The sequence below is a fragment of the Hippichthys cyanospilos genome, chromosome 17 (genome assembly GCF_059441005.1).
Source record: "Hippichthys cyanospilos isolate Australia breed blue-spotted pipefish chromosome 17, RoL_Hcya_1.0, whole genome shotgun sequence".
In the NCBI taxonomy this organism is placed as follows: domain Eukaryota; kingdom Metazoa; phylum Chordata; class Actinopteri; order Syngnathiformes; family Syngnathidae; genus Hippichthys; species Hippichthys cyanospilos.
Window position 1 is genome coordinate 7,988,261 of NC_142385.1, and position 18,088 is coordinate 8,006,348.

The 18,088-nt window shown below is 38.7% G+C and overlaps 2 protein-coding genes across 3 annotated transcripts; both read right to left on the bottom strand.

Annotated features, from left to right (window-relative positions):
• Nucleotides 1–338: 338 nt before the first annotated feature.
• On the bottom strand, nucleotides 339–11,316 carry cpn1 (carboxypeptidase N, polypeptide 1). Its single transcript, XM_088439668.1, has 9 exons — nucleotides 10,783–11,316; nucleotides 7,961–8,157; nucleotides 7,655–7,810; nucleotides 4,825–5,001; nucleotides 4,640–4,751; nucleotides 3,068–3,207; nucleotides 1,902–2,001; nucleotides 1,710–1,828; nucleotides 339–980 (listed from the first exon to the last, which is right to left on the bottom strand). Exons 1-9 carry the CDS (start codon nucleotides 11,057–11,059, stop codon nucleotides 870–872), a joined length of 1,389 nt encoding a protein of 462 aa, XP_088295794.1. The 5' UTR covers nucleotides 11,060–11,316; the 3' UTR covers nucleotides 339–869.
• A 3,180-nt stretch (nucleotides 11,317–14,496) lies between these two features.
• On the bottom strand, nucleotides 14,497–17,983 carry LOC148409407 (gap junction gamma-1 protein-like). Of its 2 annotated transcripts, none has more exons than XM_088438831.1 (2): nucleotides 17,824–17,983; nucleotides 14,497–16,209 (listed from the first exon to the last, which is right to left on the bottom strand). In XM_088438831.1, the coding sequence occupies exon 2, from the start codon at nucleotides 16,196–16,198 to the stop codon at nucleotides 15,032–15,034; it is 1,167 nt and encodes a 388-aa protein (XP_088294957.1). In that variant the 5' UTR covers nucleotides 16,199–16,209; nucleotides 17,824–17,983; the 3' UTR covers nucleotides 14,497–15,031. The 2 variants fall into 2 exon arrangements, with proteins under 2 accessions (XP_088294957.1, XP_088294959.1); XM_088438833.1 differs by lacking the exon at nucleotides 17,824–17,983 and having other exon boundaries at nucleotides 14,497–15,958; nucleotides 16,033–16,182.
• Nucleotides 17,984–18,088: the final 105 nt, after the last annotated feature.

Here is an 18,088-nt window from a genome sequence, read left to right on the forward strand (position 1 = left end):
ACAGGAGCTATTGTTGACTTTGTTTGCGTTGAGAAAGGCACCGGAAGGGAAAATATCTAATGAGATGACAAATGAGTCCATAGCATTTAGACCTTTTCATGGCTTTTAAACAGGATAAGGATGGTGGAATTTACATCACTTTGTCATCTTCAGGACTATTTGGGGAGAAGTGGGGTATTTTATCTAAGCGTTTATGTGCTTTATTTAAGTGCTATACAATTTCAGTGCTGGCATTCCAGGCCTTGTCCTCTGCTGCCACCCACTGGAAGAAATTGTACTTAAGATTTCCCACTCGCATTTTCGCTTTAATGGAAATATATTCCAGGGTTATACAGTGATTTAGTCACATGACTCATTTTTTATTTGTATAGTCAACAAATAAGGTGCCATGGAAAATATACCCCAAAAAATGGAACAGGCATCTTTATGTGCATCTATACTGTTATATAAATACGCCATTGTTGGAATAATTATTAAAGACAAAAAAATGCATATTAAAGGGACAGTGTGGAACATTTAGACCGTTTTTTCATTACGGACAGCAGGAGGTGCTGCAGGTGCTGCATTTACCATTGACCGAAGCGATAACAAACATGGCCGCCTCCAGAGAAGCACTTACCCCCATGTAATATAATTTCATGATAACTAGACCTATGATTATATTTAAAACATACTGTTGGTCATTAAGAACACATTCATTTGCAAGTTTTTGAAATTTACAATCATTTAATTTATTCCATTTTAATGAAGAATGGTCTAAATCTTACACACTGTCCCTTTAACAAAATGAAAAATAAGAAACACAATCACAAGGTTACAAAGGTAAAATTACATATTAATTTTTGTGTGCGCATATTTGTATTCCAGCCTCATCTTGGGCCCAGTTTTAAGTTGGACTTGGGAGATGAAGCGTTCCTCCTGCCGTGGTGATGCTTCGTCTTCACATTTTGCTTTGGTGCCTTTTTCAAGTAAAAGTTATGCTGTGGTGGAGAAAAAGAGATGATCAACTTGTAGAAAACAAAATTTACTTACAAGAACTACGAGAGACAAGTGAAGCTTGTGGAATTTTAAGACTCCTCTAGATGGCTCTCTTGGTTCAAAGAGGCAAAAGGAAATCTAATAGACTCTACCAGTATTTATTTTTAAACAAAGAGCACCATCTAGAGGAGTAAAAAAACAAAAACAAACACAGGTTCTTCATGACGCTTCATTTTCCCGCCATTAGTACTTAGTAAGTACTTACTATAACTTTGAAATAAATACATAAAAAATACTACAAGTACCACCATCATGACCAACATTAAAATTTAGATGTATGTGGTAGTCAAATGTACTGTTGTGAATCAAGCCACTGTAACCAGTGAATGGAAAATGAAGCTTCATGAAGCACCTGTGGTATTTGTTTTACTCCTCTAGATGGTGCTCATGGTTTAAAGATAAACACAAGCGCAGTGGAAATAACATCATTTTCCAGTGTTTCTGACGCAAGCGTGTCACATAAGTGGAGTCAAAAAATCTTCACAAATGCTTCGAGAAATTTTGTTGATCCATCACTAACTATAACGGTATTCACACAGTGACCGTCCAGATACCGCTAGAGGGAGCCAGTACCACACTTAAACAATAACTGATGTGGAACGTTTCGTTTTTAAACCTAAAGTGAGGCGTGTACGTATGTTTGAAAGCGTGTTGTAAGATTGGGAACCCACCTGGGTGGCCTCAGCCGGCCCTACTGTGATGGTGCTTGAGGAGACAGTGTAGCCCGGGGCGGAAGCTGTCACCGTGTATGTGCCAGGCAACAGGAGTCGGAAATAGTCTCCATGCACTCCTGGAAAGTCAAGAACAAGCTTTGAATCAAGTGGCGCTTTTCAGAGGCACACGGCAGAGGAAAAACAACTCACCGCTGGTCACATCATGGTTGATGCCAGACACCGAGATCTCTGCATTCTTGATGGGGTTGTTGTTTTCATCAAACACCATGCCTTTTATCCCATGATGCACCTGTAATGGAGGGAATTGAGTTGACTGCCCTTTTGCTTACAAAATTGGAGCATTTTTTGTATGTTTTTCTAAATATCCATTTAGCCGTCTATCTTCACTAGAGATGCTGGTGTGCTGGTGTATATCTCAGCCGTCTTTGAGCAGAGGGACAAGAAAGACTGCGGTCAAATAAAATTTCACGTTTGTTTAACATTTAGCTAGTTTTGAAATGAGACCAGTAAAAAAAAAAAAAAAAAAGAGTTCAAAAGTGTGATTGGGAAGAAAAAAAACGGATGTTTCTTTTCCCCCAAATTTATAAAGGTTGAAGACAACTTGCAAGTTTGGTATTTTAGCCAGAAACTTGAAGTCAAATCAGTATATTGCGGCCCACATAAAATGATGAGGCGGATCAGACACCAAGAGATTTACACCTGTGATTTAGAGTGTCCAATATACCCTCCATGCATGTTTTTGGGAATGTGTAAAAAAAAACGGAGTGACAGAAGAAAGTCCACACAAGCACGGGGAGAACATGCAAACTCCACACCGGAAGGCCTGAGCCGGAATCGAAACCAGAACCACCAAACGGTGAGACGGGCATGTTAACCAGTCTCCCACCATTTTGAATATATAAAATATGAGCATAAATGTAAAGTGTATAAATATAGAGAAACACTTGTCCGAATAGCTCAGTGACATATATGATATTTCTATTCACATTGAGAAACAAGGTCAAGACACAAATTGTAACACGCCCACCACACACACGCATTTTTTTAGGGGGGGGCAAACCGCCACAGGCCTCGCCTAGAGTCCCTTCCTAAAATCACTGCTCCAGAATGCAAAGAAGAGTCTTTCATTTAGTAAACAAGTGCCATATTTTACTTCAGTCCGCTATGTATAATTAGAACAAAGGCGCTTGTCCGACCCTTCCATCATGGCTTTTGAAAGTGTATGTTACCCTACTGTATACTTTTCTAAAGTGGACCAAGCACTTTGGCGTCATCGCACTTGTACAAGCAGAAAGTCCAAAGCTGTATCTAAAGGACAAATTGAATGATTTTAGCAGAAACAAGAGGAAAGCAACCTGTTCCACAAAGGAAACCAACGCCTCGCGATTTCCCAGCCATTCTCGGGGCAGCGAAGACTCCGGCGGGAACTTGTCGCAGCTCAGCTCCAGCGTGATCTCAAAACAGTTGGTGTGTAAATAGTTGAAGTCCTGCATGCCTGCAACACACGGCACGATGGCGGCAAATTCAGACCTTGAAAACAAATCTAGCACACTCCTATTAAACGTGATATTGCGCAAGCTTTGCAATAAAAACAACAAATTCCAGACAGGGAGTTAAAGTAAGTCATTGTTTGGTCTTATTTTGCGCTCTTGGATGAAGTGAGGTGAATACATAAGCCAGCGATTTGATGAATGTGGAGCCCTCGGGGGGTTTTTGTGCACATTTGTTACTGTAAATGTTCACTGCAAAACACTTAGCCAAGAAGCAATGAGGGCATTGGGTTTAGCGCCAGTCTTGAAGTTTGTTTAAAGTGTCCTTTGATTGATGACCCTGGAAATATTCTCTATTTCTATTTTTGACATGACACCAACTCAATTTTAAGAGATTTAAGGAGGAAAAAAATGATAGGCAGGCTGCATACCAGGCAAAAACCAGTAATAAAATTCCAGATTGTTCTCCAAATGCTAATTCTGTATTGTAAATCACAGCAACAGCAACAACTGCATATGATTTTATTTTATAACAGAAATTCAAGTCCAAAGTCAGCAGAATTGCTGGTGTTCTTGGTCATGTCACATTTGATTGGCTACTCGTTGTTAGGCAGATTTCATGGAAAATATCATTTTAATTCATCACTACAAGTCACACTTCTCCACAGACCCATGAAAATAAAAAGTTAACTTTGCCAGTTGGTCTAACAACTTGCCTGAAATTATGTATTAGAAATAAAATACTGTGGATATAAAAAGTTCACACACCTCTCTTCAAATGTCATTTTTTTAATTAACTCTATACTCTAGTTCTGTCATGTGATTAAATTTTTATCACAAAATTTTCCATAACCAAACACAATTAATTGCAAGCTCCTAACAGGTATTTCCTTGAGTAAAATGTTGGACTTGTCATAAAATCGTTTAATAAAAACAGTGTGACAATGTTTTGTTTTTCCCAACGAGCATTTCAGCACTTTTTACAGTAACATGACATATTTTTTTTATTAACTTTATTTAATTTTTAAAATTAAAACTACATAGATCAGTTCTAAAGTAAGTAAATCAAGTTAAAACACGTAAATAGAGTTAACTGAGTTCAAAGAAAACGCTTCATAAAATTTGAAATAGTTTCCAGTTGACAACCCTGGTAACTTTTTCCACCATTTAATTAAACTGCAACCAGTATTACTCATATAGTAAATAAGAGGGAAATCTTGTAAAAATGGCTGAAACCAGGATGTCTCTGTGTTGAGTCAGAATGAACCAATCACATTAGAAACTTATATTAATTGGTACACCCCTGCCACCATTAATTCAAATTAACAACGAATAAAAGTTCAGATTTTTCTAGTGGGCTTTTCCTGTTATTTTCTTTGTGTGAAGGTTTTGTGAGCTGACTTGCTAAAAAGCAATTTTTTTTTTTTTTTTACTGACCCTTGGACAAGGAGTACCAGCTGGCTCCGTTAGTGATACCCTCGTCAAAGTAGTCGCCGCAGTTCCAGCCCTTGTGCATCCAGCTGTGGGCGTACGAGTACGTCCTCGCCAACTGGCATCATACGCACACATAGGCAAATTAGCAAAGGGCGATGTCTCCGAAGGGTCAGGGTTCGCCGGCTTACGTTTCTGAAGATTTTGTCATCGGGAGTGGCGGCGTAGGTGGTCCTCCCTCGGATGCGGGCGTCCCGCGATTTGTCAAAGGGGTAGTTTGCCACCACGGCTCCGCCGTGAAGATTGGCAGACAGGACGAAATTGTGGTTTTGCATCCATTTGATGACCGCACGCGTCTCTGGTTCCACCTGGGGATAGAATTGATGGACAGAACAAAATTAGAACACTCCACACCTAATTTTTAAAAAAGTAAAAAGTAAAAAGTAAAAAAAAAAGTAAAAAAAAAGTTTAAAAAAGTACTACGGGTCAATTTTATTTTTGTGTGAGATCTTGATTGACTTTAATTTTTTTTTTTTTTTTTTAGCAAAAATACTAAACACTGAACACATCTGGTTTTCTTTTTATCCCATATCTACTGAAATGCTTCATTTTTTTGGCAGGTCAACTGTTGCTGCTCTTTCACCGCTCCTTCATTTTTTTGTCAACTCAAATAATCTTCAGGCATGCATGCATGATTAATCCTCCAAAGTATCTTCTCAAAGCGCTTCATGAACTCTTTAACCCACCCGCGGTGTCAGGCACTGCTTCTCAAATCAACAAATCGGATTTAATGCTTTTTAGTGCCATAACAGAAACAGGTTTTCTTTTCAAATTAAGAGCAAATCAAATGGAACTTTAGGCAAGTTATTGCGAGTTCTAATGACTTGTTAGTAGAACATTTATTTTGCGACATTTTATATAGATGCACATTGTCATTAGTGACACAACGGGCAACCATAATAAAACAGATGATGTTACATGATCTATTTTCTGGAGCTGCTGAATACAATACGCTTAGAGATACCACTACAAATGTTGTTCTAAAGTTCAATAAATCAGAAATGTATGAAACGCCACAAAAAGTTTACTCCAGTCCACGAGAGACCGCAAGTTTTGCAAGTTTTCAAAGATTCTCTTTGCAACACACCTAATTTAAATAATTAGCTCATCAGCAATCACTGCGGGAGCTTCATAACGATTCCCATCAGTTAAATCAAGGATGTTGCAGAGAGAAACTTGGAAAACACGCAGGACAAGTTTGTTTTTTTCATCCAAAAATCCTTCGCGGTGTACTTGGCTGAAAAAATGTTTCACAGGAGGTGCAATGTTGAAAAAGCTTGAGAACTATTGGGTTAACAGCTTGTTTAAAATGAAAATAACGTACATAAATATAGTAACCAAATAATCTTTTAAATATTATTGGTGCTGGAATTCAATTTTCTGGTGCTTGCGCACCCCAAAAAATAAGCTAAAAACAGCCATGACTAAAAATGTGCTTAAATATGGCAAATTTAATTTGTACTTTAATTTGTTCTTTCACTTGACTACCACGTATACATGAATATGACATTGCCTATAGAGTTTGTTTTATTTTTTCCATGTAAGAATTATTCCATTGGAAAAAAAAAACGCTAATTCAGCCATTTATTTTCTGGAGCTGTAGTGCTGGTGTGAGTGAGGTATGCGCGGCAATAAACAGCAGAGCCCCAAGAATACAGTGGCCTTGAAGCAGGCGGTAGCAGTCTGGCAGCTATTTATTATGAGTGGCGCTTTGTTTGGCTTTGAAGCTAAATCTGTCGCCACGGTGCAGGCTTACATATGGACACATAGGCAGGCGTATGCGGATGAATGTTTCTCATTCGTAAACACAAAGGAGAGCAGAGTACCGCGTGACCCGCACAGTAAGTATGGTTCGGCTTATGAGAGGGGATGTAGCAGGCGTGCGCACATTTTCGGGCTAAAGGTTTACATTTGATGTTTGAAAGACACGGATGGGCCAGATTGCATGAGGTTATGTTCAATTTGTTTTTGTTACGCAATAGCCGCTTATCCTGACAGTCTAATTAATTCTAACTTTATACTGTCTCATTATCTAATGATCCTAATCCAAATATTTAATACAATTTATTACAATTTCATTGTTTATTATGATAGTTTTATTTGCAAAACAGGAATTAGCTAATTGTTTAATTTACATTGTAATAATAGTATGATAGATACACACACACAAATGGACTTATTTATTGTCTGTTTTATTCAAATGAATTATTAATAAATAAAACATTGTCAACTACAATAAAGCAGGTATAAAAAATTCTACACACTACTGTTCAAGCACCAAGTTTTATTAATATAAATGATAATGTGTGAGAATAGGATAAATTCTTCAAAAGTTTATCAATAACTCTTTTTTTCCATCTTTTAAAGAAGCTAAGAAAAAAAAAGAAATTATGGCAGGAAATTCTACAAGAACATATTAATTTTTTTGGGGGGGGGTGATTTAAAGACACTTGTGAGGTTGAGTTGTGAAGTTTATAGGCTATTTTAAATATTTTTTAATTATTAATCTTTGCCTGATGCATGTACTGTGGTAGCGATGGACAAACAAAGCTTCATGAAACACTTATTATTCTTTTGACTCATGGCACTCTTAGTTGAAAGAAGCAGGGGGAATTTAATACATTTCCACAACACAAGTGTTTAATTTTATAACAAGATAAACATCTAGATTAAAAAAAAAAAAATACAGGTGCTTCATGAAGCTTCATTTTCCTATCACTGTTATGTATACCTTTTACATCCACTGCATAAGAACATTCTTTTGTTTTATTTACAATGAAGAAGTTAGCTAATGATTATACCTGGTATGAAGGAAAAAAAATCAGATCAGTTAAAGTAACAAAATTTTTCATGCTTTGTGGGACGGATTAAAGAATGGAGCAGGCGGAAAAATTTAAAGTTGATTCCACGGTAAGTAAAATCAACCTGAAGTATTCAAACAATGCCGCCCCGGAGTCTGACCTGTTGCTCCCAGTTGTCTGGCAGCGGCAGGTGGTGGTTTCGTCCATTGGTCTTCTCGTAGTAATACATCAGCGCGTTGAGGTCCGGAAAATTGCGGTTCAGGTCGATTTCTCGAACGTTGCCTCGACCTACCAGGTAACCATTGAACTCCGGACCCTGAAATAAAAGATTCCTTTGAATTCATTCAGGCTATATTCAATAATAGGTTGAAATAAATGCATATTTATTCTCATAAGTTTTTTCTCCTAACGTCGCAACTGTCTTTTATTCAACAAAGGTCTCGTGGTGCATTTGGGTGCTTGCTACCTGTCTGGCAGCCACCTCATAGCCATCGGGGTTCATAGACGGCATGATGTGGATGCGCGTGTCGTAGATGAGCCTCATGATGCGCTGGTTTCCCGCCTGGAATTCCTCGCACAGAAATTGGGAGAACTTGATGAGCAGCTCGCGGCCCAGCACCTCGTTGCCGTGCATGTTGCCCACGTACTTGAACTCGGGTTCCACTGGGGAGGAAATGTGCAAGAGAAAACGGGTCAAAGAAGCAAAACCGGCTCTAATGAGTCGTTAGGGAGAAATAAAAAACTAATGTCCACTACAGTGGACACAAATGAAGAGGCTGGCTTTCAGGGGACATTGCGAAACATGCTTGGATTACCTCATGAACCACCACATTTCATATTCAAGAATCAATCCGCAAGGTGAATTATTAGTTAAATATGGAGTATTAAATTACATAGTATATTTGTTTTTTTGTCAATAACAGCAACATAACCTGTTTTGTGTGAAATACACATAAAGTCTATCAATTATTCTAACTAATGTCTAATTAATGTAATAGATCCAATTTGTGTTTTACAAATCATTTCTCTTATTTACTGTTTATCAACCAATTATTGTTGTTTATTTGGTATTATTCAGTGATGAAAAATGCAACATGCAGCATTCACTCTTGAAGGCCACTCATTTATAGTTACCAGTAAATACATATATGGCCATCAATGTTTTGAAATAATTGAATAATATAACATTCGCATTTAAGTGTACAATTATTTCCCCACTTACTTGGTTTATTGGTTTATCAACCAATTGTTACTGTTTATTTTTTATTATTCAGTGATAACAAAAATGCAACTTATTAATTGAATACTATCACGCAACATCGATTAATGCTGTACTCACCAATATTTTGAAATTGATTCAGTGATACTAGTGCAGTTCTTGTTTTAAGAGCTGTTTTTTATGACTGACAAAAGCTGTGTTTATGACCGACAACAAAAGTTACTGTTGTAACTCTAATATACTGAATATGTATGAATGTTCGCTGTCGGGTCAGCTAACTTCCTGACAAAGAGCTGATCTTGAGGAAGTCTCTCTGATCACATGATTGCTCGATCTGGTTAAGGTCCTGTGACATCTGTCATCAGCCTGCGATTAGGTTTAGAGACCAAACACACAAATAGTATGTGCCACATATGGCCCACGACCCTTGTGTTGTCCACCACTAGTTTAAAAGGTTACAAGTAGCGGCAGCCAAACAAGTCCACACAGGTCACACTCCCTTGCGTAAAGTTCCTGTTTTTCCCTTGAGTGGCACCTTGCAACAGAACAAGCACACATCCTTCGATTCTATTGAAGGAAACCCGCGCAATGAAAAGCCAAGATAAGCCCGAGATATTTCTCCTAAAAAAAAAGGCACCGGTGGAAACGTTGGCCAATGCAAACGGCGGCGGTTTCTGCGCCGCTCGTGTGTAAAATAAACATGCGGCGGGCTGATTTTTGTGGTTACGAGAAATCGCTGGTAGCTTAAATATCGCAAGCAACCCCCTCAAAAGTCATTTGAAATGAATTACAGATGTTTTTTGTTTTCTTTTTCAACCCAAAAATGGCCAGAAAGTGCATGTAAACAACTTTCCAAATGCCAAATCCAACATTCTTCGCTTGCCTTTTTTTTTTTACCAGGAAAAACCAACACACTGCTCCGTCTCGTGCAAAAATAGAATGAATGCCCTGGCATGCAAGCCAAGCCACGGGTTTCCCTCTGCCAATTGTGCTAAAACACATCATCTCTTGCCAGAATGTTCACATAAACTGCACCTTGGCTGTAAAATGTCTGTGCACCCCTTTTTCAAAAATGTCAGGTTTTCGTGTTTTAAAAATATGAGACCAGGGTGCATTGCATTTCTAAACATTTTCCGTTGAGACCATTGCTGTGCCACTATCTATCTATCTATCTATCTATCTATCTATCTATCTATCTATCTATCTATCTATCTATCTATCTATCTATCTATCTATCTATCTATCTATCTATCTATCTATCTATCTATCAAAGGTATATCTAAAAAAAATGCATATATACTGTATATACTGTATGCACACAAACATGGCAACCTTGAGTGATCGTTTTGGGTCAAACAATAATCAAATTCCTTTTGATTTTTATCTTTAAACTGCATCTTACAAGTCATTTTTATGCTTTGGCTTTTGACTCGGCATTTGTCATATTGTTTTGTGGTGTTTTTTTTTTTTTTTTTTGGGGGGGGGTGGGAGAGTATCAATTACAAGTATTAGTATCTAGATTATACCTGTTTTTATTTCAAGGTATCGATCTAGCAATAGCAGCCAGTATCAGTATCAGCTGTTCTCTTGGAGGAGTTTTATAGAAAACAAAAAAATAGAACAAAACGCGATTAACTTCATGAATTTTTAAGGGAAAATGTGTCTAGAAAATACTAGTTGTATTTGTACTCGGCATCTGTATCAGTGACTACTCAAGTGTTAATATCCGTACTGGAAAAATACGGTATCAAAAATCCCTAGCTTGGATGTTAGTATTTGTTAACAATCTTTAGTTGTTGTGTGACTTTATTTCTGCCTGATGTACAGCAATTTGTACCACAAAAACCTTACATTTAAACAGGGGTGTGTAGACTTTTTTTTATAGCCTCTGTATATACAATGGTTTGAATTCGGCAGTGCTGTTGTACATCAAACTAATTTGACCGTGAACATGGTCAGAGAAAAATAGTAAATACACAAACAGTGCCTGATGGGTTCACCTTGAAAAGTGGCAACCCATTGAAAACATACCAGGTGACCCATTTTGTCCGCGGCGAGGTGTTACTCACGCGCCTCGTGGATGCCCGGGTTGTCGCTGAACTCCAACACGTAAAGGTGTCGCGCCTCCACGCTGCGGCCCACGCTGTAGATGCGCGTGACGTAGGGGCACTGGTTGTGCACGGCGAACAAAGCCCTCACCATGTCCTCGTAGCGGTGATGCCGGAACTCCGAGCCGGCCGCCAGGAGCCAGGGAAGAAGAAGAAGGAGAAGAGGAGCCCTCCCCCTGCGGTGCATGATGGCCGGAGTGCAAGGCGAAGGAAGGCTGCCTGCACACACGGCAAACATCAAATGAGTGGGGCTTCTCGCTGTGCCCCCTCCCACGCCAAGGAGAGCAAGTAAGGACAGCCCCCCCTTAGCTCCTTCTTTGTCTGACTCTCCTCCTCCAACAGCTGCTTCTCCCTTTTTTCCCCGTGGCTCCTCGTCAAGTACATGTTACTGGCTGGAACGTTGCGTGGAATGCTTCCAGGCCCACCTTCGCTTCCCCCTCCGCACTTGTTGGGGTCTCGGCAAACAGGCAATTTTCATTTGAGGGGTCCCCCCCTCTCTTTTGTCCTCTTGTGCTTCCTTCCTGGGAAAAGAGGCTTGTTTCCAAGGTGCTGCTCCCTCTCCAGCTTCCAGTCATCCATTCATTAACTCTTAAGTCAACACACAGTGTGTGTGTGTGTGCGTGCGTGCGTGAGTTCCTATTCTTGTGAGAACCGCTTTGAGTTTTCTACCGACGTAGTGAGGATATTTTGGAAAAGTGAGGACATTTAGGCCTCAACACTTGCTTTTAGAGCAGGCGTTGACAAACTACGGCTCGAGGGCCATACGTGGCCCGTTAAGTTTTTTAATCCGGCCCACTTGAAGAAATGATCAATCAGGAGGAGGATATTGATAATATCCTGAAGGATGGTGGAAACTATCAGTGCTTTAAAGTTGTAACTGTCATTACTTAAAAAAAAGCTTTATTTTGTTAATTTGAAGTTGTTGTAAAAGTCATTTCAATAAATAGTTAAACACATGGGACTTCAATAACACTTTTGTCAATTTTCTTTTGAAATATGGCACATTATGTCAAATTTTAGAGCCCTTTGTGGCCCTTAAATCAAAAGGTTTGCCCACCCGTTTTAGAGGATTGGTATAAATTGAATTAGTGTTGAGGTTTGTGTAAGGGTTAGTATTAGGCAATCATTTATGATGATTAAGTTTAGGGTTAGGTGCTCGTAAATGCATCGTCAATTGATGTCCTCACAAGTATAGACGTACAAACAATTGTGTGTGTGTGGACCTCAAAGATGAATCACATTTCTTAACCAATCTTTTTTACTCAACTTGCTTGCATGCATATACAATAAAATAGCCACATACGCTGCAATTAAACTCCCCAAAGACCATGTCAAGACTTGCAGACCCTTTTAGCCTACCAAAACACGCACACACACACGCGCACACACAAAGTAGTGTGCAAGCGATGCCGTCCGTCAAACCTGGAGGAGGAGGGAATTAGGGGAACTCTTCTCTCTCCGGGAATTGAGTAACTGTTAGTGGAAGTTTAGGGAAAAAAAAGAAGGCCGGGCAAAAGATGCACAAGGACAATTGAGCAAGAGCAAAATCAACAGACACAAATACTGGAGCGGGCGGGTGGAGCAGCCCTATTAGGACTTAAATAAAAAAAAATTAAATACCGAACTGCTGAAAACACATTTAAGCAGACATTTCCATAAGCATGAGCCAAGTTTGAATTTTACTTGGGCTAATGAACTCATTCACTACCAAAAACGTGGTCATATGTCTTTTTAAATGACTACGTTTCATCCCCAAAACGTAGTTGTACGTTTTTTCTGCTTTTTGTGCACAAGCGTTCTCGAGTATGATGTAGTAATGCTCCTAAAGCCATTTCATGCGATAAAAACGGCCACTAGATGGCAGAAGTGCATCCGAGATGAGATTAGCAAGGCACATTAGAAGAACTCAATGAAGAGTAAGCAGAAAGAGGCTTGTGAGGAGTCCAAAGAAGCTTTGAGAAAAAACATGGAGGAAAATAGAAAACTTAAAATTGACAATACAGGAGTGCTTTAGGGAGAAAACGTCACAATCACCCAAGTAAAAACCCAAAGGAGTCTATATGACAATAAAGGTAAATAAAAGTTTTGCTTTTTTCCCAAAGGCACACTGCAGCAACAAAAAGTCACAAATTCACATAGATCAGTTACAAACGCTGAGTTCCGAGTTCCAAATCTGAAAATTATTCATGTTGTTCTTTTTGCAATATCAAAAGCCCAGCTGTGTTATTTATGTCACACTGTAATGAGTAGATGTTTTTTTTTAGGTGTCACAAAAGCAAAAAAAGTGTGAAAGTCAAAGTTCAACTTGAAAGGAATCTTGTCACAAAGAACTAATTTTCTGTTTTCCAGCCAGAAAATTGTTGAAAATTTGCTATGTTCTGTTGCTAAAATACTTTTTTTGGATGAAAAATGGACGTTAATCTGTTATTTTGGGTGCCATGTTTGCAAGCTATAGAACATAATATTCCATGTGCCTTCAAAAATAAATTAAAATGGTCTAAAATGGCTGGCACATATGAGGTTTTCTTTTAAAATTTGACTGGGATTAAATTGAGTCCATTTTCTTGGCAGTGTCACATTTGATTGGTTATTTGTTTCTGAGCAGAATTTGTGCAAACTCTTGTAACTTTTCCATGGACCCATGGGGGAAAAAAGTTATCTTTGCCAGTCATGCTCTCACAACTTTGCTGGGGTTCTGTACTAACATTCAGTGGATATAAAAGGTCTACACACCCCTGTTCGAATGCCAGGTTCTTATTCTAAGCAGACAAAACAATTCAAGGGATTTCAATTTTTTTTTTCATGAATTAATCGCAAACTGTTCCAAAATGAACTGCAACTGAATGCATTTTTCTTTTTCTACAAAGCTTGTTAGAGATATTTATAGTTGTACTGTATTTTCTTTTCTTTTTACAAAATGTGTTGTCAAGCACCCTTTTTTAATAGCAAATTTATGTGGACGCCTATCTTTGTCTGTCTTTTGTGTTGGTGACTTGGAACCTTGGATACAATCCAACTAATGATTTAATCTCAAATATTTTACCTCAAGTCAAAACAAAGAAGTACATTTCAGATAAATTAATCTGTCCTTGAATGTTTGACCCTCAGTCATTTGTGACAAAGGAAACGATGCTTTCTATATTCTATTTTAAAATGATAAATTTGCTATAGATGTTCAAATACTTTTCAAGGAACAATTGTAAATCACAGGAACTGCTGTTTCCACGTGTTAATATGCAACATTAAATCAAATCTGATCAGTTAGAAAATTAATTACTATAGATGTCAGACTTTTTCATTACACGAGTCTGACCCTACCCACCACAGCCCCAACCTAAGAAATTTAGTTATCCCAAACCAGAAATGCACACATTTTTTTAAATTTTAGTGTAACTGTAATAATCCAGTCCATCGCACTCTATTTAAATGAAAGTGATCCTTATGTGACATCTAGTGGTTAAATCAGGTACTACAGAAAATACGTTAAAAAAAAAAAGATCCTCAGGTAGATGTTTAAGTGATTACTAAGAAAAGCTAAAGAGTATTGTATTGTTTTGAAAGACAAGCTAGCGCTCGTTTATTATTTGTTTAAATAAAAATAAACCACTAGCGACAACGAGTCACTTCCTGTCTTCATGTTGCGTTTGGTTTCCACCTGAAAAAAAAATGCAAAACTTCGACAAAACGCTCCTATTTTTCTTTATTGAATTCAGGTGGTTTGTCTGCAGATTTACACGACGCTTGAGGTGGTTGGTGGTTGTCATTGGGATGCCATTTCCACCATTTTATGACTGAAACGCTCAAATGTGGAGCGCTTTATTTAACGTAGTTAACGACCTGCGTTGTGTTGTGCTTGTTAGTTGGGGTGCAGGGGGATCACATTCAAACTCATGTCGTATAACATGGGCGTCAGCTCACAAATTAAGACTGAAATACTGAATTGTTCTTTTAAATTTACTAATTTGTATAGTCTGTTTCGGCAATGTTGTCTGATGTTTTGGAATGCCGAGAAAACAAGCAATTCTAATCTGAAAAATTGTCACTTTTTAATGCACATCCATATGACACTGGCATCAAATTGACTCCAAATAATGCGGCAGCACTGTTTGAAAATAAGGCACTTGCGGTAACCACAAAAAAAAAAAAAAACTGTTTAATTTAGTAATGAAATGCTGATGAATACTGTATATTGGCTGCATTACTGGCATGTTCAGACCCAACCAGAATCCTTGGTCTCCCTGTCTTTCAAACTACAGCTGGCGTTGCTGCTCCCGGTTTGCCTTGCCGGTCGGCTTGGTGTGACCGTTCTCGCGAGGGTCACGGGGTCGACACGCTTGCTGCTGCCGAGCATCTGCTTACTGTCAGCATTCTTCTGGCGATCGGGCTTCGGGTTGTATTTTTTGTAACGGAGGCGCTCTTCAAGGGCCGCGTTGAATGCGTTCTGTTGTCGCGCTTTTATTTTGCTCGCTTTGGCGGAAGGCGGGTTTGGCGGGCACACCTTGTGGGGCTTGACGGTGCCGTTGTACTTTGGTGAGGCAGGCATTTTTTTCTCAGGAGAACGAGTGACATTTCTGACCTCTCTCCCTGACTCCTGTGCCCGATCAAGGTGTTCTTTCTTGCACCTCTGGTGCACAGATGTTACGATCTTCTTAAAAATCTTGTTGAAACCCAGCTGGAACATCTCCCAGATGTTGATGGCCAGACAGAGGGTGGAGACGGCATACATGATGATCAGGAAGATGGTCTTCTCTATGGGCCGTGATGTGTAGCAGTTGACTTGGTGGGGGCAGGGCGGGGTGGAGCACACGTACTCCATGGACACGTAGAAGCCATACAAGTAATACTGCAAGAACAGGAAGGCCACCTCCAATATGACGCGCACTACCAGCTGGATGACATAAGCACGCATCAGACCATCCTTTTTGATGCGTTGCCACCCGTCGTGGTGCAATTTGGCGTCCCGTTCAGTCTCATGTGCGCCCTTGGCCTCGCTCCCCGCTTCCGCTTCCACATTGACGGCGGGCCCGGCTCCTTCATCGCATTCCTTCTTCGCCCTGTCGCCTTTCGCTTCATTGATGGCGATCTTGTTGATGGCGTAGCCCAGATACATGACCGAGGGTGTGGACACAAGAATGATCTGGAAGACCCAGAAGCGCACTTGCGATAGCGGCAAGAAAGTGGTGAAACATGTGTTCTCACAGCCTGGCTGACCTGTGTTGCACGTAAACAGGTGGCTCTCGTCGCTGTAGATGGACTCCCCCCCGACGGCGATCAGCACGATGCGGAAAATGATGACGACTGTGAGGCCGAGCTTCCCCACGAATGTGGAATGCTGGTAGATTTCATCCAGCAATCGAGTCAAGAAACTCCAGCTCATTGTTTTGCAACCTAAACATGGAGAACTTTGATTCAGGGTTTATACGTGCACAAACCTTCTAGGAGGAGGAAAACAAAACCAGGGTAACGCCTCCAGAACACCTGATTCAAAGGATTATCTTATCGGCAAAATCTGCAGGAACTTGAAAATTATCCTCATCATTTGAACCAGGTGTATTTGTGAGGGAAGCGTTGAAAACAAGCAGGATTCCGGCCTTGAAGGACCGAACTTTTGACACCTTATGTTTTAAAGGGAATACAGTGTACTTTTAATCCAGTACGTTACGTTTTAGAGACATAAGCCTAATTTTACACACACTGTATTTTTGTTTCACTAAATAGCACACAAACAGCGAAATAATAATAAATTAAATATAAAATACTGGGAATATAAATAATGAAAGTCCTACTCCTTTTCAAGCATGGAAACAGGTGTATGTATTTTTTTTTTTTTACATGTAATCACAATTTTTTTAGGGATGAGCCAGATAACTAGTAATGGTATTATCAGTTTTACGATCACTAATTTGGAATTACAAATTAGAAGAATAAGAATGCAACTAATTTAATTAAATTTTAAACAAAATTAAAAGGTAGGTATTTTTTTAAATTATGAAATATTTGGGAGTGGTGTCGCTACTTGGCATTGGTATGGATGACTACTAAAGAATTGAGTAACATGCCATTTTTTTCCAAATTTCTGTTTTGTACTGTATTCTTATCCCGATGCATGTTCAAAATGAATGTTAAAAAAAAAGTGTTATGCGGTAAAAAAATTTAAAAAAAACTTTTTTCAATACATACAAATATTGACATGGACTAATGAGTTGCCCCCCCATATTGCAATAAAACAGGGGTGTCCAAACTATGGCCCGGGGGACACTTGCAACCCACAATTAATTTTCAGCGGCCCGGAATTGGAAATGACAAGATTACTGAAAAAAAAAGGATTATTTATAAAAATGTCTATTGGTGAAAAATTGCTAAATTATTTGCTTCATAATTGACAGAAAACTGTTGTGTGGCACTTTATCAAATTAACTTGAAAATATGTAAAATTTATCATTGCTCCCTTGACTGATTAAACGTGTTTAATAAACTAGTCCAATAATTTTAAAAGTACGATGTATTTTTTTAACAAGCAAGTAAAAAATATGACAACAAACAACATCAGATTGATGGAAAAGATGATGCAACAATATGATGCAACAGTCAGGCAGATGATGGGCATTAAGTCTCTAAAATTAAAATAATTACTCCAAGTTGTTTTTTTAATAACTACATCGTACTATTTGCACAGTTTATGATCAAATCCTGAACTGAACATGTTAGTAAACATGTATTTTTAATTCATGAACATGTTAGTGAACAGTTGATTTTGAATTTAGTTTATTATATTTAACTCCTTTACATTGTGAGTCTTGACTTTCTACTTGAGCGCACGAAGTATGTTCACACTGCAATGGTTTAGATTTCTCTTAAAACTGAAAGCATAGTAAGATCAAATATCCTACACTACTAGAGCTACATTCACAACATTAAAAAAAAAATCAACTGATGTTAATTTTGTGAGAGCACATTTACAGCGAATATTTCAATAACCGTGTAAATGAATTGAGTATTTACCACTTTTTTGTTGTCTTGTCCCCCTTAGTTTTCAAACTCGGTGATCCTGAATAAAGAAATGATGCCATGTGAGTAGTGAGCCTTTAAGTATCTTGGTTTTCAAAGAGGTAAAGTTGAGGTCATCAATGTTTGATGTCTATGATTTCTCGGCATTCATAACTTTAAGCGTGATATTTGCCTATTGTCCTTAGTTCTACCGTATTTTTTTTCCTTTACAATAGTTTGCTGGGATTGAGGACGTAACTATTAGTCATTATTAAACACC

Excerpts from the sequence above, each read along its gene's own strand:
- cpn1 (XM_088439668.1), bottom strand. The coding sequence starts at position 11,059 with ATGTTTGCCGTGTGTGCAGGCAGCCTTCCTTCGCCTTGCACTCCGGCC. Across the intron at positions 2,002-3,067 it reads TGGTTTCCTTTGTGGAACAG|GTGCATCATGGGATAAAAGG; the intron begins GTTGCTTTCCTC and ends CCTCCATTACAG. Across the intron at positions 981-1,709 it reads GGCCGGCTGAGGCCACCCAG|CATAACTTTTACTTGAAAAA; the intron begins GTGGGTTCCCAA and ends TCTCCACCACAG.
- LOC148409407 (XM_088438831.1), bottom strand. The coding sequence starts at position 16,198 with ATGAGCTGGAGTTTCTTGACTCGATTGCTGGATGAAATCTACCAGCAT.